The sequence below is a fragment of the Lepidochelys kempii genome, chromosome 3 (assembly GCF_965140265.1).
Source record: "Lepidochelys kempii isolate rLepKem1 chromosome 3, rLepKem1.hap2, whole genome shotgun sequence".
NCBI lineage: Eukaryota > Metazoa > Chordata > Testudines > Cheloniidae > Lepidochelys > Lepidochelys kempii.
In genome coordinates, this window is record NC_133258.1 from 55,199,505 (window position 1) to 55,221,027 (window position 21,523).

General features: G+C 38.2%; 1 protein-coding gene and 1 long non-coding RNA gene across 2 annotated transcripts in view; one reads left to right on the plus strand and one right to left on the minus strand.

The window, feature by feature from the left end:
- Positions 1 to 6,185: 6,185 nt before the first annotated feature.
- The window catches only part of COL19A1 (collagen type XIX alpha 1 chain), a 337,043-nt gene continuing 321,705 nt past the window's right edge, over positions 6,186 to 21,523 (plus strand). The window contains exons 1-4 of the mRNA XM_073336362.1: positions 6,186 to 6,263; positions 9,124 to 9,253; positions 16,005 to 16,079; positions 16,639 to 16,738. Of these exons, the coding sequence (XP_073192463.1) occupies positions 9,160 to 9,253; positions 16,005 to 16,079; positions 16,639 to 16,738 (269 nt within the window). The 5' untranslated portion in view covers positions 6,186 to 6,263; positions 9,124 to 9,159. The remainder of the gene's footprint in view (positions 6,264 to 9,123; positions 9,254 to 16,004; positions 16,080 to 16,638; positions 16,739 to 21,523) is intronic.
- LOC140908690 (uncharacterized) lies at positions 16,128 to 18,743 on the minus strand. The gene is made up of 2 exons (XR_012157956.1): positions 18,557 to 18,743; positions 16,128 to 16,166 (listed from the first exon to the last, which is right to left on the minus strand). It is a non-coding gene; the product is annotated as an uncharacterized lncRNA (long non-coding RNA).

Below are 21,523 nucleotides of genomic sequence, written 5' to 3' on the forward strand. Positions count from 1 at the left end.
GCATGTACACTGCTCTACCCAAGGCACATTGTGGATCAAAGACACCTGTGCTCAAGCAGGAAGAAGTAGTAATTTGTTGCTAAAGTGTATCACCCCTCCTGTGCTGGCTGGCGCATTGGGGGTGGAGGAGCCAATGCTCAGCCCACTTCCTGACTGCTTGCTCTAGAGTGAGAGGAAGAATACTTGGTGTTCAGAGCCCATTTATTCCTGCATGCCTGAACCCAAAATCCATGTAGCCTGCACAGGAAAGTAAGAGGCATTCTCACTCCCCTTTATGCTTCTGCTTGGGAATGTAATCCAAGTCAGAATTTAGCCCATAGCTATGTTTCTTTATAAGTATATCACTGAAAGCTTCCATTGTATTGTGTAGTCTATAATTTAGTCTAGCACAGATTGCTGCACTGGATATCCAGTCTGCTTCAGATGACAATGGTTCATGCCTCCAATGTGTTTTCAGCCTACGTTTAAACCTATTCTCAACCATATTTTGTTTGAGGCAATGCTTTTTTTTTTTTTTTGGACTCCACTGTTCTTATGTAAGAACATGAACTGTTGCAGTTTTAAATTAGTATATTTCACAGCCAGATAGTTGTTTTCCCATGCACACTGAATTTTTAAGAATATACTCAACATTCAACAAACACCTGAAGTTCCTAGCATAGCTGCCTATAACCAGTTCTTCATTCAAAAGAATTATGTGCAATGACTTTTAAAAACATTTAGGCATTGCTCTCCAACAAAAGCCAAATAACCTGAATTATGTTTGCCATTTTTGGAGAGCAACCTTTCAGCCCCTCTGTTCCTTTGCCAGCCATTTCACTGCACATTATCTTCTTCCCACAGTCATGTAATAGGGATGCCACAAAAGGTTATGGAAGGGACATATTTTACCACTTTACAGGTGGGTTGGTTACATATGGTAATGAACACAGTGGAAAATATTCAAAATTGGATTTCTTCTCCAGGTCTGTTTCCTTGCATTGTTTATGACACATTAGTGTGCATGGCAAGCTATTTGCAATTTGTTAATGTGATGCAGACGTATATGAATGTATATAATGTATGCATATGAAATTAAGTGTTCCTTTTTTTAGAGCACTAGGAAATCATTTTGACTGTCATGCTTTTTAACATTATCTTGGTAGGCATAGTTTGATTATACTCAAGATGTGTTGGATTCTACAAATTCTGCATTATTATCAGGCTGATTAAATCCAGTGAGCACTAGTATTACTTTAAAGAATAGTAGGTATGATGTAGTATATTTGATATGGGTGTAATCATGCTACCAGGTTCAATACATTCTGTAGCTGTTGAAATGTGTTTGCAGTTAGTAAATATAACAAATATATGTCAATACTGCCTTCTGCATATTCACTTTTGACAGTAATGTAAGGTGTCCTATTTTTTTTAAAAGAGACAAGGTGGGTGAGGTAATAGCTCTTATTAGACTAACTTCTGTTGGTCAAAGAGTCAAGCTTCAGGCTACAAAGAGCTCTTCTTCAACTGTATAGCTCTGTGTAGCTCGAAAGCTTGTCTCTTTCACCAGCAGAAGTTGGTCCAATAAAAGATATTATCTCACCCACCTTGTCTCTCTAATATCTTAAGACCAACACAGCTACAATAACACTACAAACAAAAAATAGACTTTTCCCTTTCATTCAAGGATCTCTAAGCATTTCACAAATATTAATTAACTTAGCCTCATGATACCTCTATGAAATTGGAATTATTATCTCCATTTTACAGATGGGGAAACAGACACAGAAGGGGTAGGTGACAAACTTTTGCAGTAATAGAGCTTTATTTATTATTTCAATTATGTTGGCTTATATTAAAACTTGTTATGACAAGTAAAGTAGAGAAACCTTGAGAAAATCATAAGTACAACTGGTTGATCCATGACAACTAATACTACATAAATAAGGTGGTGTGTATTCTTCTATTAATACATTCTATCTAGCTGTATATGTTGGCCCCATCACCATACTTCTTAGTGCCTCCAAAATATTTAAAAAGAGAAATAACAGTAATCATCTGTCTCTTCCTCCTTCCCTTCACAGCCTGCCAGAGAAACAGAAGATTTGTTCTCCTGATTTTTTATGCTATTTGGATGTAAGTGTGAGTGGGGAGTGTGGGGCCAGGAGATTGAAACCCATTCTATTAGACACAGTCCCAATCACGGTGATCCCCACATTTCTGACTTCAGAGCTTGATCATTGTAACTTATATATCTGAGAATGAAGCTGAACATCCTGAAAAAGTTCCTAAAGATGCAAAGCACAATTGGCTGCTAAGAAACACAAGTTGCCATGAATACATCAGTCAGGTTCTGTCCCCTCTGCACTGGTTCCCACTTAGATCAGTGTCCAGTGCATCTATCTTTATTTTCAAAGCCTTTTATATGCTTGTTCCTTGCTGAGAGGTCTTCTTTCCCTTTGCAATCATGTCCTCCCACAACAGCTATATTTTACAGAAATAATGAAACTGTTAAACGATGCGGGGATGTTTTTGAGAACTCTCATAGGACCTAGACACAGAGGATGAAATCCTGGCCTCACTGAAGTCAATGGAAGTTTCTCTTTTGACTTCAATGGGGCTAGGATTTCACCTAAACTATGGAACTCACTCTGGCAAAAAAATTTAAAAAAAGAACACACTCTCACACACATAAGAACTTCTCTAGTGTCAAGCAATGTTTCCTTTAGTTGTGGTCAGATTATTGCATATTCTAGGATAGATGGTAAATTTCCCTAATCAAAGGTGTTGACAGTCTGTCTTAGTGGGAGTCTCAGGTTGTCTACTCTCTCTTACTACCCAGAATGGCAGGAGACAGAATCACAAACAGTGGCAATGATTTCCGTCAAATTTTCCTCGACTTCTACTTGTGCGAATGGGCCAAAAGCTTGGAAGGAGGGTATTGTGGTTCTGTTCTCAACTTGTTGTTCATGCTGGTTGATGAGGCCATCCCAGATACACATGATCAATTCTATGAAATAAGATAGTTCCTTGCTTTACGTGCTGTGTTTGCGGGTTGAGTGGAGCCACTTTGAGTATATAAAGTATTTTATGATCCAGAGAAGTTCTGTCAGTCATGACTTTGCTGCCTCTATGACAAGGGATAGGTAGGCTCTCTTTGTCTCCATGGCCGTGGTATAGGTTTCTAGACAGGTTTTCTTTCCATTTTTTCTATTCCAGGTCATCCAAGAGCCACAGCAATCAACGTGGACCATGGTATTTTGATGACCAGATGCTCAGCTGGTGTAAATCAATGCACTTCAACCGACTTTACTGGAGCTATGCCAATTTACACCAGCTGAGGACAATGGCACCAGAAGGACTGCAGAAGTATGGGGAGGGGGCAGGGCAAGCAACCAAAACGGCCCAAATTTGACTGGCATTATGACCCTTATTGCACCCCTGAGAAGTTCAGGTTCTCAAATGTGGGGACCATGGCCCCCCTGTTTAAAAAGTGTGTGCAAGGGGGAATGTCCCTCTCCGCTTCCATTTCCAGTGCCCATGACTGAGACTATGGCTCAGAGTGTACAGCAGTAGGCAGAGAATGGCTATTGTACCTTACTGAGTCTTACTGACTCCTTGGCCTCTTGGTTGGGCAGGGTCTGCTATAAGTAGATTTTGGAACTTGTCTGAGTCTAAAAGGTTTCAGAAACAGACCATGGTATTGCTTTCCTTTAGCCTTGTAATGGGGAGGTTTATTATTTCTGCCTGAAGGAGGAAATAGCCTGATCATTAAAGGGAGATTTTTATTTATTTTATTAATTTTTTTATGTCCATACCAAGCCCAAAGATCTAGTCCAGGATGTTGTTAATTGAGTGGGTGGGTCTGGAAATTACCTGTGAGGAAACTAACATGAAAAGTCTAGATAGGGAGTTTTGATCAATGCACGAAATCTCCTAAAACTATGAGTCCTGTAAACTCTATCACCATGTCAGGCAGTGCCTCTTACCAGTTTCCCTGGCAAGCCTTTGGTGTCTGGGATTTACTAATTAGCAAAAATGTCCAGGTTAGGCTTAAAAGCAAACCATTAACCAGAGTATATCTACAATAAAAGCAATGCAAATTAAATCTATGGAGACTGATGTTTTGACTACACTTCATTTGGAAAATCTGTGGCCCAAATTCTGCTCCGAAACATGAACATGCAACTACTGTTTGAATTCAGAACTATAAAACCTAATCCTGCAGTCATTATTAAGGACTTAATCATGTAGAGTGATTTGCATGGAAACATATATTGAAGGGTATTCTGCACTGCTCTATTTGATAGTGTGAAATATCTTCTTTATTTATAACAAATCCAAGTAGTCCTTAAAATTGTACATTGTCCCCTGCTCAAAATTTGGATGAATTTTCTGAGTCTTTGGAGGACAAAATTAATTCAAAGGATTTTTTAACTGAATATTTAATTGTAGGTACAAATTTTGTGCTATTTAGAAAAGAATCTTTATCTAATTGCCAAAATATTCATTAATTTTATCTTGTGAACACTGAAATCCAGTAAAGTCTAAGACACTCCTGGGTGCAGGCGTCTACGCTAGTGGATTTGAATCCAGTATATTTAGGCTATATGAACAGGACCTAAGCAGGGGTTGTAGAACTTCTGTAGATTTTATAGAAAGAGTAAAGAGAAAATAAAACATATTTTAAATTCATGAATCACAGTACATTTCACTAGTACTAGACCTCTATAATAGGGCCTTTTATCTTTTACTTTTGTGTTATGGCTTTTAAAATAGTCTCCACGCTTCCCGCTCAGAATCACAAAGAGCAAACTGCAGCCAAAACTCTTGTGAGTTGTCCCTTTGCCTTGGGACTATGCATTTGAATACGGGCTGCAGTATTAAGTTTTGCCTGCAGGATCAGACCCTTAGCTTCACAACAGTTCTATGAGATAGGGGAGCATTTCCATCTGCATTTTACAGACTGGAAAACTGAAGTCTAGGGATTTGTGACTTTCCCAAAGTCACAAAAGTCTGTGGCAGACCTGAGAACAAAAATTAAATGTGCTGACTCAGTCCTATATTTCAAGCCACAAGACTATTTTCTCTTTGTGATTCTGAGCTGGGAAGAGTAGAGACTGTTTTAAAAGTCATGTTAGAAAGATAAAATAAAAGAGTATGAACCATGACTTCAAGTGTGACTTATCTGTTGTCCTGTGCAGTTTTCATGTTGGGTGAAACCAGGAAGTACTGTTGGAAATTTTGTGAGGAAAAATCCAATATAATGAGATTTCTAGTTGATTTTAAGACCAAGTTCAGATAAGTTCCAGATAAACAACTTTTTTGGATGTTTATCCACTCAATATTAAACTATTGAACCCTTTGAGATTCACTCTTCACAAATCACCACCTCCTCCTCTTGACCTCAAAAACAGATCTACTGGAAAGAGAGAGAACTTTAAATACATTTAAATGAGATGCATTAAAATAAGATCCTGCTCTCCCTACCTTCTATGTATGTATTTGTAATCGTTTTCTTACTCTTTAGCCTTTTATCCTCTGGTTTACATGTCTAAAGGCTACACTGGAAGGCTGTCATGTGCATACTCAGAGGGCCCAAAAAAAGTACAGTTTAGCATATTCAAGTGAGAATTAGTGGCAAGGCTCAGTGTCACCATTTTATCACAGACAGATGATATTACAGTGCAAGAACAGACTGGCTTTTAAATGATGGGCTTAAAAAGGCAAACTAAATACCAGTCATCTGCTGTGCTTTGCAACATCAGTGCCATAAATAGGCGCATTCTCTTGGTTGGTTGGTTGGTTGGTTTTAAATTTATGATAAAGTATATAAAATTAATGACATGCTCACACTTAAGTGTTAAAAGCCAGTTGTCTGCTGGTGTGTTACTGCTATGCACAGTACTTCATAGCCACTGCTCCACAAACAGAATCCACACACCCTTTCATTCATGCAATCAAACCCAGACAATTTTATTTGTGGAATAGTTTATTATACAAATAAAATAAAATAAAATAAAATAAAATAACCTTTTTTACATTATTACCAGACTTGGAAGAGATTAGAGTGATTATGCAAAACCCATGACTATGTTGGTATCTGTCCTGTCTTGCAGTATATTCTGTGCTCACTGAGTGGGAGGGTCACACTGTGTGAGACTAATAAGGACAGAGCTGCATCCCACTCTTTGGAGACTGGCTCCAGCAACTCCTCAGCACTACAGCAGTTTTGTACAGACATTTACTGTGATTCTGGAGGACTTAATAAGTAAAAATTAAAGGTAAGCTGCTCATATTTGTAGTCAATGTTTACACATCACACACACACTCTACTGTATTTATGTGTTCAGCTCACTTTATTGCTAATCGAGTTTATTTCTGATTTTGACTGTACCCTATATATAAATACTATACACAGTATGTTTATATTCTGTTGCCATGCTGGATAACGTACGATATAAATCTGCTCACACTTGTGTAAATATGTTAGTATAGTTATGTCTGTGTGTATATTTGTTTCAATTAAAACTGCTAATCGAAATACTCCCAGTGCATATACTATAGTTAACAAAATGATTAAATGCTGTTACAAATTGGCACAAGGCCAAAATGTGTATATTTTTAAATACTTGTGGATGTACATATAATATGTCTATACACAAAAGCAAATATCTATTAGTCTGTAACCTCTTTCCTAATTGTGGGAGTCTGCTGGTCTAAATGCAGTAAGCTGAAATGGTTTAGTGAAAAGGGGATATGATAAAAGAAAGGGCAACCCTTTATTGGGAATTTGCAGGTGCACAGCCCAAAACCTATGTGGATCTAAGGGGCTCTTGAGTTTTTCTGCGTTGAATCACATTGCTCCCCTCCATTTCACTGCCAGTCATACTTTTATTTGACTACATGCTGTTGAGGCAGAGAGAGACTGATCTTCCACCATGTCCCCTGCAATTCCTACCTGGAGGCAGCAAGCGCTGCCCCTCCCAGCCCCACCTGCCCTTTATTTTTTGTTAGTTTTCTGGTAAGTTTGACCAAGTGTTGCGGCAGCTTCGCTCGTGGCCCCAGCTGAGGCCGGCTTCTCCGGGGGTGCAATTTTCCAGCGGAAAAGCCAGTTAGGATAAATGCAAATCAGCGGGGCCCGCGCCCGAGCCGCTGGCGCTGCGCTCTCCTGGCGGGGCCCCAGGAAGGGCTCTGCACGGGGAACCGCGGGGCTGGCCAGCCGTCGGCGGGTGCAGCACTCACAGGCCTCGGGCTGGGGGCACCCCCCACTCAGACATGGGGGCGGGGGACGTGCTCACCCCTGCCTCACGCGGCGCGCTCACCTCTCTGACAGGGATGTGGCCACGGGGGGCGCGCGGGCGGCGCGTGAACAGCCGCGAGGGGTGGGGTCCTGCGCCCCCAGCTTTTGCAGCGGGCGCCGCCGACTCCTTGCCGCGAGCCGGGCTCCGGGAATTACGGTTCCCAGATGCTTTGGCGCGTCTCCGCCCGGCTGGCAGAGCTGCAGGACGCGCCCGCCCGCTGCCGCTCCGGGGAGGAAGGAGTTGGGCTGGGGACAAAGGGCTTCGGACTCGAGAGGTGGGGGACGGGGAGCGGGGGTTGTGACCCTGGGGGTAGCGGTGACTGGGAGCTAACGCTTGAGGCTGGCTGGGGAGGTTGGAGCTGGGCAGAAGTTTGCAAAGACGGCAGGAAAGCAGCGGCTGCTAGGAGTCAAGACCCTACAGGCAGCGCCCCTGGTATTGCTACTGCTTCGGGCAAACTGACCAGCACCGTGTGAGGCCTTGGCCCCTCCCCGGGAGCGAGTGCTCTGGCTTGCCCACACTCTAGCAGCTTGGACGTGTTCATGTGCAGAGCAGCAGAGGAATTAAGGATCTGCACATTTTCTCCCTTCTGCTGCCCAGTTATCTCAGTGCCTGTCAACGGGTATCTGCGTGTATTTTACTGTCTGAAAAACAAATCAAAATTAATCAGAGCAACTAAATTTCCAAGGCGGGCTGTGTTACAGTCTGGACCGTCATAAACTCGAGTCAGTTCTTGCTATTAAGTTCTGACATGTTGATTGTAGACGTGATTGATCATCTTCTGAAGTAATAAACTAGCGATGACTCAACATACAGAGATACAGTAGGCATGGTGAAGGAGATAGCGGCATTAGCAATTGGTAACAGTGTTATTTAATTTGTAAGAGCTTTTCAGGGTTTGAGAGCCATAGGCTTTCAGCTCTAGTGCACTGAAGTCTTCTTGTAAAGCAGGTGCAGGAACTTACACCATGATGTTCTTTTGACATATATTCACTTTGTGTTACTGTCTGTACTGCTGACTGACAGAATAACCATGAAGATGAAAATAGTGCAGCACAAAAATAATCATAAATTTCCGGAGCAGACATACCAGCTGTATTTTTTCTTCAGTTCATCTTCATATTACAAGACAACATCACACTTTCTCTAAGAAAAATATGAATAATAATGTATTGTTGCATTTCACTGTGCTTTGTTAAATCCATACTTTCCTGCTAGTTGTAATTGGTTTAGAAGAAGCCCAGTATTGTGTTTGGAAGACAAAGATATTTTGTTGGACAAGTTTCATTCTTTTTAAATAAGATTTAAACTGCACATTTAGGTCAGGCTGCCCTAGTCACTGGCATATTTCGCAAAGAAGAAAAATGTCTCCTATGACTATTTTGTTTTTAAATAAAAGACAAAAAAAAAGCAATGAGAAGTTTTCCTCAGTTAATCTGATGACAGCTTCAGCAGTCATTCTGCAGCACTGTGTCACCAAACAGTTAAACTAAAATATCTAAGACTAAAAAGCTAGGAGGGGGGAAAAAAAGAAACTAGTCATTCTAATGAATGATAATTTAGTGGCTTATTTAATAATATCTGAGTTAGTATTACTGTAAATGAATTGCTCATAAAACTAGAAAAGTGCCATGAAATACATTTATTACCCAATTCTAAATTCAGATTAGTCTGAAAACTTTTTCAGAGCTTCTTGAACACAGATAAATGATACACATTGTGTAAAACCAATGACTTTCTCTTTTCTTTACAAATAAATTTCTTCCTTGTGGTTTTTTTGTGGGGGACTGGGAAAGGGAGAATAAGAAGATATTGTTCCCATTGTGAGTATTTTTTGTTTCAGATCTGTGGTCATTTTTTCACATGTGTCCGAGGGGAGATGAAGCACATTGGATTCTGCATAATTTGGCTTTGGATAGCAATTCTCTTCCTCCTTCCTGTTTCAATTTATATGGCAGCCACGGACAAGACAGGTACCTCTCTCTCTTTTTTTTTTTTTTGTAGCCATACAGTCAAAAGGCTGAGGACAAGTCTCAATACTGACACAGCTCAACAAATAAATAATGCTGCATAGAAAGTTAATGGACCACGTAAGTATATGAAGTTACAGAAGCTCAATCAGTTTTAACATCTCTTTGAAGAAGTCCGTATCTGATGTATCTAAAGGCAGTGTTTTTGTTTCCTGTAGATAAAGAGGAATATATTTTTAGAAGCAGTTTAGCCACTTGAAATTTTGCAATGTAGTCCCCTGATATTTTCTGTTTTTAATATTACATATCCAAAAAGAGTCCAGTCCTGGGCTTGAAAAATCTAGAACTCTTTTAAACAAAATCGTATTATTGATTCTGTGTTTTAATCTGAGGAAAGCATTTTTAAGAGCCCCAAAGGCATGCCAACCACCTTAGAGAGGTAGAATAAGGCAGTTCCTTGCCCCTAAATAAACAGAGGAGAGGGGAAAGAGAGATAATACAGTATTCTAGCAAAATGGTGACAGTAAAGTTTGGTGCATTACTTCTATGATTTGCCCCTCGTTTCTTAGCTCCCTCTTGCCATCTGTCTCTTATCTAGCTCTCTTGTCTCAAACAACATCCTTCTCCCCATCTCTTGTCCCATTTCTTCTTCTGTAGTCTGTCACTATAACTCACCATCTCTGAGAAATAAATCACTTGTATGCTTGTAAATGGGACCGTCTGGTATGATATTGCATCAAATAATGACTTGGAAGTTTCCTGGGGTTGGCCCACATCTCAGTTCCCTTCAGCATGCCTAACATCGCTAACAGAAAAGGTTTTTTTATTTGTTTTTTTTAAAGAAAGATAAACAATTAGGACCTGATTTTCAGAGATGCCTACCCTCTAGAAAACAGTTGAAGGCAATGGCAGTTGTGTGATCAGCGCTACTGAAAATCAGGCCTGAGCTGTTTAAGATTAGTGCCTTGCACAATGGGACTCCAATCCTGATTAAGGCCTTTAAGTGCTACTGGAGTACAAATAATAAATAGTAGTGATAATTGTGATTGGGCAATGTACAAGTAGTACATTGTGGAGAATCTGAGTTTGGGTTCTAAACTCTCTTTTGAACTTTTAGAGCAGCAAAAGCTAAGAGCTTTGTATGTATATTATTATCAAACCCTGGGAGGTGGGAGGGTAAACCTCCTCAAATAACCCTTCAATAATCCCCTCTTGCCATTTGAAGGAGTGTAGTTCATGGGCACATCCAGCTACCTCATTTGGAGGGTTGAGGAAGGAACACTTTAAAAGGGCTGCAGAAGACGCTCAAATGATGGACATGAACTTATGTACAATTTAAATTAAATACATTTGAAAACAAAATGGAGTGCAACTCCCTCTTGTCAGGTAAAAGGCTTTTCAATTAAATGTAAGCGAGTCATAGAAGACTGTTTAGGCCATGAGAGATGGCAGGGACACGTGAAAGGAGAGACAAATATCTAAACTCCTTACACTTTTTCTTCTTTCATTTAATCCAAGTGACTCCCTTTTTCTCTCCTCAAGGTCAGTTCATCCTGGATGGTGCTCTTGCTTTTGCTTCTTCCTCTCAAGATTCTTGCATGGCAACCCTTGCAGTGACACTTCTTTATGGCTGTCCTGTGTCACCATTTGTACTTGTGCCATTTGCCCCTACTCAAGCTATGCTGTACCAATAGAGTTTGCTTCTGTACAAGTCCCATACTATTTTGCCTCAGGATCCTGACAACCCCTATAGTATAGTCTAATTGTGCTACTGTTTTTTGGTGGAAGGCTTTGAAATGGAGGGAGAGTTCCCACTTAAGTTTAATTATAAAAAAATACAGGAAATCAATCATGCAAAAGAAAGGGTAAAGCTACATGTGTGGATTAATATGGTAAGGGGAGAGATTTGTTTTCCATTTAATATTCTGAACGTGTCTTGGAAATGATTTCATTTCATTAGTTAATATTATTGTAATTAAAGAAATGGCAGTGCTGAAAAGAGGAAATGTTAAAGAGTGTGACAGATTACTCTGGGCCTGCTTCAGGCAGTCTTCCTTAGGCCCTGTTGAGTGTGCTGACATCTGTTTGATTCACAGCAGTGATCCCTTTCAGTTTTTGTTGTGTGCAGAACTTCTGGTGTACTAACCATTTACTGGAGGGAAGTGATTACTTCTAAAAATAAAATATAATAAATCTAAGGGAGAGGATAGGGTTACCAGACTGAAGTTCATGAAGTTCTCCACAGCCATGTGTTAAACCTAAATATACCGAGGAAAAGTTTTCTCCTAATTCTTTTATTTTGTTTGTATGGTTGATTTAACTAGTTTTTGATTATTGGGAGCATGTGCTTTCACAATATGGAACTGAGTCAACTCTAGAAAGTTCTAATGTGATCATTTCTAAATTCTGCTTGAATGCTAATAGTTCTGTCTCATTCTGATTGTCTTATCCAACTTTTTGCTATGAGTACCCCTTTTGTAACATGGGCTGCTAAGCTTTGTTGTCTGACCTGTGACAAATATGGCATATGAAAGGTTCTGGGCTGCCAACAATACTGGAAAAGACCTGCTGGATTTCCACTGCCTTTGACATGAAGTATGTTATGAAAAATGTTGACTCAAACACCACTAATAATTTCAGGGGCACACTCCAATGCAATTTTTTAAGTCTGATATGAAAAAAATGCCTCATTATAGAACACGATATATTAATATTAGATAAAAAGATGTTAATACTATAGTGAGTTGATTCATACATTAGGCATTCTCAATGTATAAGCTGCCAGACTTGAACTCTTAGGCTGTGTTTACACTAGGAGAGCTAGGGGTGTATTCCCCAGCTTGCATACACATATTAGCATGAGTATAAATAGTAGTGTAGTCATGGTAGCGTGAGCAATGGCAGAGATGGCATGGTTTAGCCATGCTGAGTACAAACCCACCTGAAACTGGTGGGTACATACTCATCACAGCTAAGCCATGTCACTGCTGGTGCTGCCATGGCCTGTGCTGCCATGGCTGTGCTACTGTTTGTACTCCATGCTAGCTCTCATTAAGCTACTGCTAGTACATGTATGGAAGTTGGGGAATCACACCCATAGCTTGAACTGTAGGTGTAGCCTTATAAATTACTGGGAGTTGAAGTTTGTACTGTATGCCATTAGAAAGTTAATTAATCTTAGACTTGCATTAAAGCTTCAGGTTTTATCTATGATTCGCATGTGAGAATATATACATGTAGTATATAGACTTTTTTGTAGAGTTGAAAGAATTTTATTGATTTACAAGACTAAAATCAATTAGTAGAACTCATGAATTTCTATAATTTAAGTTCTATACCCATTCTATGGATGGATAGCCTTATGAATTGTATGTACATTACATTTTCAGTGTTCTTTTCAGGTAGCTTTTCCATTACCATTTACTTTTAATGGAAATCATGGAGTTAAAACTAGACACAAAGCAATGCTCTGCTCGGCTACTTTTACTCTAGTGTAATGTAACTGAGTAGTGAATCAGGCCATAGTTTTTATGTCCTTGCTGAATGTAAAGAATTCTCTTGTTTTCTTGATTGTTGTCTTTATGCAGTCTCCTTGTCTAATTTAATTTTCTAACCTCTCTAGTCTGACCCATGACAAAAGTGGTGTATACAAGTGCCAGGATTGTCAGCAATAGTTAAAAATCATGCTGGACCTTCCTTCCTCACTATAAACAGATATTGTATCAGCCTATAAAATTGAAGGCTGTCAGCTCCTTGAATGAAAAAGAATATGTAGGGGAAGCTGTTGCTCTTAACATTCTAATCTCTTGGCTCAGCTGTCTAGGAAAATATACTATTGAGGTGATGGGGTCATTTTTAGCACAAACTAGAAGAAGAATTGCACTAGTTCTTTCAGTTTTTGAGGGTGTACAGAATACAACCAGCAAAGTAGCATTCATGTGACCTTAGTATCTGTGCTTCCTGCCATGACTGTTACGCCTTTGATAAAAATACACCCCCGGTGCATTACATGGTCTTAGGCATCTCAGGAACAACTTCAGTCAGCAGGATAGCAGAGAAATTAAGGCTCGAATCTTCACTTGGACTTAGTGGAGAGGGACCAGAACGAGCCAGGTCCAACTCCCGGATCCGCAGCCCTAGTGTAAGTTAAAGCTGCTGGACAGGAGTTATGCTGGTGTCAATTCAGAGTAACTCCCTTCACTGCCACAGAGTTTCAGAGTAACAGCCGTGTTAGTCTGTATTCGCAAAAAGAAAAGGAGTACTTGTGGCACCTTAGAGACTAACCAATTTATTAGAGCATAAGCTTTGATTGTCATGCACATTGTGTAGAGAGTTGTCACTTTGGATGGGCTATCACCAGCAGGAGAGTGAATTTGTGTGGCGGGGTGGAGGGTGAGAAAACCTGGATTTGTGCTGGAAATGGCCCACCTGATGATCACTTTAGATAAGCTATTACCAGCAGGACAGTGGGGTGGGAGGAGGTATTGTTTCATATTCTCTGTGTATATATAAAGTCTGCTGCAGTTTCCATGATATGCATCTGATGAAGTGAGCTGTAGCTCACGAAAGCTTATGCTCTAATAAATTGGTTAGTCTCTAAGGTGCCACAAGTACTCCTTTTCTTTTTGCCACAGAGTTGTTATAGATGTATATTGGTGTAAATGAGAGCAGAATCAGGCCTGTGTGTTTTCTGTCGGTTCAGGGATAAAAATTATCTAATGCGAACGTGACTCTATGCTCTAGAGTGTATATTTCCGCCAGAGTATTAGAAGTACAGTAAGTACATTATAACAGAGAACTCACTACACAATAAATACAACTGAGAATGGGCTTGTATTGCCAACTAGGAGTTTGATGAAAGATTACATATAAACTACTGAGATGGCAACACAAAGACTCTTACAATTCTGCATATTGTCCTGGGAAAAATTGCCTCTAATGTGACTTGTTCTTTGGTAGGAACAGTAGAAATAAATATAGTATCTGTCTTCTTACATATCTGTTAATTGATATATTTGAAACAAATCTGCCCATAAATTACCTTGCTTTCTAATTGTGGGCTGTAGTTTAGACAAACGAAACAGGGTTTTTGACAGAATCTGATGCATATTACTGCCTTCACCCAATCTATGTTTAAACATTTCTGAAATGAAGATGACATTGGTTTCATTAATCATTTTGTGAGGTAATAATTTTTTTTATCTAAACTATATCTTCCAGCTATAAATTTACTAGTTACTTCAAATTAGCCACTTAAGCTAATTGTAAAGATGTGATACTGTTATACATTGAGTTGAATTCAAGATTTTTGGGGAAGAATGTATTTTCTGTATTATTACAGAGTCAGTGTTATATTGCAGGCATTTTACAATTACAAGTGTAACCATTTTCCGGGTCAACTTTCAGTCTCCAACATATTTGGAAATCCTTTAAATATAGACTATTTCTAGGTTAGTGCTAGTTAATTCCTCCTCTCTTTTCACTGAATGGATACATTGGAAAGCCCAGTGTCTTCCACTGCTGAAACTTCAGGCTTATTTTGGCAATCTTTTCTGGGCACTTCAACTCAAGACAGGATTGCATGCCAACAGAGTTTCTGGACAAAATCCTGCTTTCCTTCCCTCTAGTAGTCCCAATAGACTTCAGTGGGACTATTTTCATGAGTTTGGTAAAAAGATACAGCCCTGTTTTAACATGCAAAAAATTGACCTTAGTCTTTATCCACTTCTTGAAAAAGTGTGTGTGTGTGTCTCTTTACTGAAGCATAAAACTGCTGCAGCATGATAAATGTTGGGTTAAGCTTCACGGATATTAGATTTTAAGGTTTTGGAAATGTAGGAGTCCATATATAGGCCCTCATACTTAAGTACTACTTATTAGAGACAAGCTAGTAAGAAGGGTTATTACTTAAAAGTTTTTAATATACTTCCTCAAATTGTTAAACTAATTTACCCTATTTTATTATGATTTCAGCTGTTAAATGTAACCACTCTGTTAGACTTTGCCTCTGCATGTGTACTATATTACAAATATTAGAATACTGTGCTTGTTTGTTTCTAGTAAACACATCAATGCATAGTTAAAACAATCCCTAATGCAAAGCTGCTTAATTTGTAACAGTCTTTTAAAGAGGCAAGCAATGAGATATTGTTTATATAATATGACAATATCCTTATTAATCCACATTTTGAGATTATTTTCTACACTGCAAATAACATTTAACTGTTGCGAGGGTAATCCATCATATACTTATAACTTTTATTGTTGTATCTTCATAATAGCATCTGCTGTAAAATCTTCTTTTTTTCAAAGTTTACTGTACACATAACCCCTCACCCCTGCCAAGCATATGGTGTTCTGTTTTATGGTATTCTTGACTGGAGAAAAAAAGTTGTAAGAATGTAAATATTATTTCCCACAGTGGTTGAATAGTTAATATGTGCTTGCTTTAATCACAAATGATTGAATTAAAACATGATTACATCTTATCTGTTTATAATTATAGTATTAAGAGAATATTTTGTACACTAAAATGTAATTACTGTTGTTTTAATATGGTAGTTTGGTTTATTTCATAATCCTAAATATAAAGAAACAAGAAGGAATATTAGTAGTAATCTAATTACATTGAAAATTGAACTCTGTTCATGTTGCCTTGCAATTCACTGTTTATTACACATGGCAATAATTTTGTCTGATTTATTTTTTATTTGCTAATGTTTGATGGGAGCTGTTATACTGTATTCTTTTGTAGTTAAAGTGTGTCCTATAATGAGACCAGATGGACATCAGCGTAGACATATCTACAAAGAAAATCTTGATGTTTCAGGTAAGTGACTTTTTTAATACAAAAGATAGAGCATCTAAAATTTACAAACCTTGGGTGAAATCCTGGCCCCATTGAAGCTGGCTTTAACTGTAAAGAGACAATAAAGCATTTTAAATTAAAGCTGTCTTTAATATTAGAAAATTTGTTTTTATTAAAATTAGAATAAATTTCTGTAATTTTCTGGCTTAAGTTCTATACATATACATTGGGTTTTTTTTAATTCTTACTTGTAAAATTAGTCTGGATTTAACATTCACTTCTCAGACTTACTGTAGATCTGCAGCATAGTTATTCTCATTAGTTCAGATGGTAAAAGAAAACAGCCAGTGCATTCCTCAGAGGTTGAAAAGTCAAGAGCTGAGGGAATTTCACACTCATATCCCTTCCTATGAGAAAATGCAAACTGGAAATTTCTGTGACCTAAAGCATTGGGATTTGAAATAGCCTGTCAGTCTATAGACTAGAAAAGCATCAAGCATACTAAAAATCAATACTTTCCCCAGGCTTTAAAATTGCATTAAACAAAGAGTAGACTAAATTAATATATCACATTTCACAGGTTTTGATCTAGCAGAAAGCTTTTCCCTGAGACAGGCATCTTGTGGAGGTGAAAAAACCTGTTTTAAACTGGGAAGCACACCTCTTATCAGAGACACTCGGTAAGTAAAACAATACTTTATCCCTAAATATCTTTAACAGAATCCAAGCTAAATACTAGGTACCGACTAATATATTAAGCAGTGTATTCAGATAATGCCACAGAAAGATGTATATTAGGACTGTCAATTAGTCACAGTTAATTCATGCAATTAACTAAAAAAAATTAATGGTGATTAATCACAGTTTTAATCGCATTGTTAATAAAATACCAATTGAAATGTGTTAAATATTTTTGGGTGTTTTTCTAAATTTTTAAATATATTGATTCCAATTACAACACAGAATACAAAGTGTACACTGCTCACTTTATATTATTATTTTTATTACACTGTAATTTTATTGCACTGTAAAAATGATAAACGAAACAGTATTTTTCAATTCAACTCATACAAATACTGTAGTGCAATCTCTTTATCATGAAAGTGCAACTTACAAATGCAGATTTTTTTTTTTTGGTTATATAACTGCACTTAAAAACCAAACAATGCAAAACTTTAGAGCCTACAAATCCACTCGGTCCTACTTCTCAGTCAGCCAGTTGCTAAGACAAACAAGTTTGTTTATATTTACGGGACATAATGCTGCCCACTTCTTATTTACAGTATCACCAGAAAGTGAGAAAAAGCATTTGCATAGGACTTTTGTAGCCGGCATGGTAAGGTATTTACGTGCCAGATATGCTAAACATTTGTATTCCCCTTCATGCTTCAGCCACCATTCCAGAGGACATGCGTCCATGCTGATGACGCTGGTTTAAAAAAAAAATTCATTAATTAAATTTGTGACTGAACTCCTTGGGGGAGAACTGTGTCTCTGCCTCTATTTTACCTGCATTCTGCCATATATTTCATGTTCTAGTAATCTTGGATGATGACTCAGCACGTTTTTCATTTTAAGAAAACTTTCACTGCAGATTTGACAAAACACAAAGAAAGTACTAATGTGAGATTTCTAAAGATAGCTACAGCACTTGACCCAAGGTTTAGGAATCTGAAGTGCCTTCCAAAATCTGAGAAGGATGAGGTGTGGAGCATGCTTTCAGAAGTCTTAAAAGAGCAACACTCAGATGTGGAAACTACAGAACCCGAACCACCAAAAAAAGAAAATTAACCTGAGTCAGATGCCACCAGCAAAAGATGGTGAAAATGAACATGTATCGGTCCGCACTGCTTTGGGTTGTTATCGAGCAGAACCCGTCATCAGCATAGACGCATGTCCTCTGGAATGGTGGTTGAAGCGTGAAGGGACATATGAATCTTTAGCATCTGGCACGTAAAGATCTTGCGATGCCAGCTACAATAATGCCATGAGAACGCATGTTCTCATTTTCTGGTGACATTGTGAACAAGAAGCGGGCAGCATTATCTCCTGTAAATGTAAACAAACTTGTTTGAACGATTGGCTGAACAGAAATAGGACCGAGAGGACTTGTAGACTCTTAAGTTTTACGCTGTTTTATTTTCAAATGCAGGGGGTTTTTGTACATAATTCTACATGATAACTTTCATGATACAGAGATTGCACTACAGTACTTATATTAGGTGAATTGAAAAATATTATTTCTTTTGTTTTTTTTACAGTGCAAATATTTGTAATAAAAAATAAAGTGAGCACTGTACACTTTGTATTCTGTGTTACAATTGAAATCAATATATTTGAAAATGTAGAAAACATCCAAAATATTTAAATAAATGGTACTCTGTTATTGTTTAACTGTGTGATTAATCGCTTGACAGCCCTAATATATATGTTAGCCTTTAGGTGTTTTCATTTGTAACAATCTTTCCATTCAGAAACTGTAGTTATTAAAGTTTTACCTCATCTTGATTGCAGAGACCAAACAGATGAAAATTGAATGAAATGTATGCTACTCCTTAGTATGCCATAGTGCTGGTATTGAAGTTATTTCTCTTTCTCTCATGAGGAAGTTTAATTATTACCACCCTGATCCAGTGCTCACTGAAGTTAATGGTAGTCTTTCCACTGACTTCTGTGGATGTTCGGTCTGGCCCTGTATGGATTAAAATTAGACTGAGTTGCAAATAAAATACTGATTCTATAGTCTTTCCTCAGATAAAATTCTCCTTGAATTCATACCTGTTTCTTTCCTCATTTTTCTTAGAGTTTGTCCTTCCTTCCTTTTGCTTTTTTTTTTTTAATGTTCTTTTTGGACTCATCTTGGTCTGACTTTCTTCACACTTCTCTTTTTTTTTTTTTTTTCTGTTTATACTTTCCAGGGGTGGAGTTAATTTGTATGCGAGTTTCTTATCTACCTCCAGCAGCTCCCAGTTTCTTCTTCTACTGGCTTCATTTCCTGCTTCTTGTACTCTGTTCTTACCACAGTACATGCTTCAAAGAGTGAATAATGGATTTTTCACTTTACTGGCAATTCCAAACAATAACAAACTCTTTCATTTCTGGCTGAACGGAACACAACATTTTTTTGGCAAATAAAAAAGTTGAAAATATTTGGAGTGGAGTTGAAAAGAAAAGTTTCATTTTGACCTAACCTGAAATTTTTCATTTAGATTTTAGGCACTCTTACAAAAAGGACTAGATTGATAAAATGCCAGATGGGAGGAGAGAAGCAGATTTATAACTTTTAGCCAAGTGAATAGGATACTTTTTCAGGGGTGTAGGAGACCCAGGTTCAATTCAGCCTCTGCCTGATGAGGAGAAACAAATTGAACTTGGTTCTACCGCATTGTAGGAGAGTGTCCTAACCATTGGGCTATGGTATATTCTGGTTTCTCTCTCCTATTGAAGCTGTAGCACTGTGAATAATTAGTTAAATAATATCTGGAACAGGGACATGAACTTGGGTCTCCTACGTCCTAGGTGAATTGTCATTCTTGTTCTCTGTGGCTTGATTATGACTATTTATTGTCATTCACAGTGGCAGTTCATAGTCATTCATAATAACGACGAAGAGTCATTAGGCCAGAGAGAGGAAAGAGAGTGAGAATGAGTATGTAGCTTCCTCCCTTCTTCCCTCACCCCTCCACCTCCTGGCATTTTGCTTTTGTAAAAATGCCGAAAATTAAAATAAGTTTCAGATCAGGTTCAAACAAAACATTTTTGTTTCAATAATATTGAAACACTTAGAATTGTTTTTTGTTCTGTCTTAATTATTCAGCTAAGTTGACATACATTTATGAATAATTTCAGGTTGGCAGAAACCACATTTTTCGGCAAATAAACTATTTGCCAAAAAAAGGTCATCCAGCTCATTTTATATACTAATTATTCTAAACATCAGAAGAATAATATCCTTCTTGGCTATGGAACCATCCTATAGAATTCTATAGCAGATATATGATGATCACATTCTATAAAGTGATTTTAAATAAACCTGCAGGAAGTGTATCACGTTCTATTCTGTTCTGTAGGACCTTTCCATAAGGTTGGTGATAGTGTTAGTAGATTTCAGGGGAAGTTCTTCTCCCACTCCCAAGGTGCCTGACCAGTGCTCTCCGTACCGCTTCTGTCCCCAGCTGCCCTTTACAGCTTCCTTACACTCGCTCTGCTACACTGAGTGAAGGAACAGCCAGAACTGGAAGCAGTGAAATGAAGGGAAACAGGATGATAGCTACTGGTTGATGCTCAGCAGGTCCTAGTATTTGGAGGGCAAAGTTGCCTAAAGAATCTGTCAGCGTTATTTTTCTTGCTTGCCTCCTTTCAGTTTGCTGGTCAGGGAACAGCTCATTTAAGCCTCTGGGATGAAGAGGGGGAAGTCCAGCCGTGGTGGTGGTTTTTTTTTTTTTGTTTGTTTTTTCTCCTCTCCCCTTTCCTCTGCCTTCAACCCTGTTTTAGGCCATGGATAATGAACTCAAGTGAAGGGTGAGCCCAGACACGAGAGAGGATGGCTATGCAGGCCTGTACTGCTTTTAGCTTTACATATTTAAAAAGAAAAGTAGGCTTTTCTGTCCAATCTTTCTGTCCATTGTATCCAACTACAATAGATGTGCAATTTAGGCTGATGTGACTGCTGGAATTATTAGCAGTGAAATACTTAAGAATGTTGACATTTTAATATAATTAGGCTGGAGAGTTATTATCTTATTGATCTTAATAGGGACAGGTCAAGACTTGCAGAGAATTTGTTTTTCAGCCTGTCTTCATGGTGAGGAAGGATCATAGGTTCACATTCAGAAATATATCTCCGTAATCAGAGAAAAGCTTGGAACACTTTTAAAATGAAAATTTAAACTTTGCAGAATTTCAGACTGATGTGGGGGAATATCAGATGGGCTCCTCCTGGTATGTGGGCTGGGACTTTGAAGTCTATGGTTTAATGTAAGTTATGATTTCTCAGGGGAATCAACTTTTCTGTGGATTATTACCTCCATTTTGTAGCAAAATGCAAAACATAACACAATTTACTTTTTCTACTTTTTTTAAATGTATAATATTTCTCAGGTTTTCTGCTAAAACAGCTTGTTTGAAGCCTTTCAGTACTTTCAGATATTGTTTCTAAACACTTGAGCTGCTTTTTAGAAAGAGAAATTTCATAAATTAATTTGAAAGGTTGACTGACAGTAAGGAGAGTAAAGTCACTGTAATTTGATATGATGGGATTATAAAGAAAGCTGGTCGGGAACACAGATACCTGCCACCAGAAATACTTTATCTCAGTTGCCCAGCCACAGTGTTTTTAATACATTCTTTTTCATTAAATCGCCTTCTTTTACATTGTGTCAGATTATGTAGTTCCAGACATCTCAGTTTAATCAGATGCAACACGACTTACATGTTCATCCCATCTGATAGGATATGTAAATAGA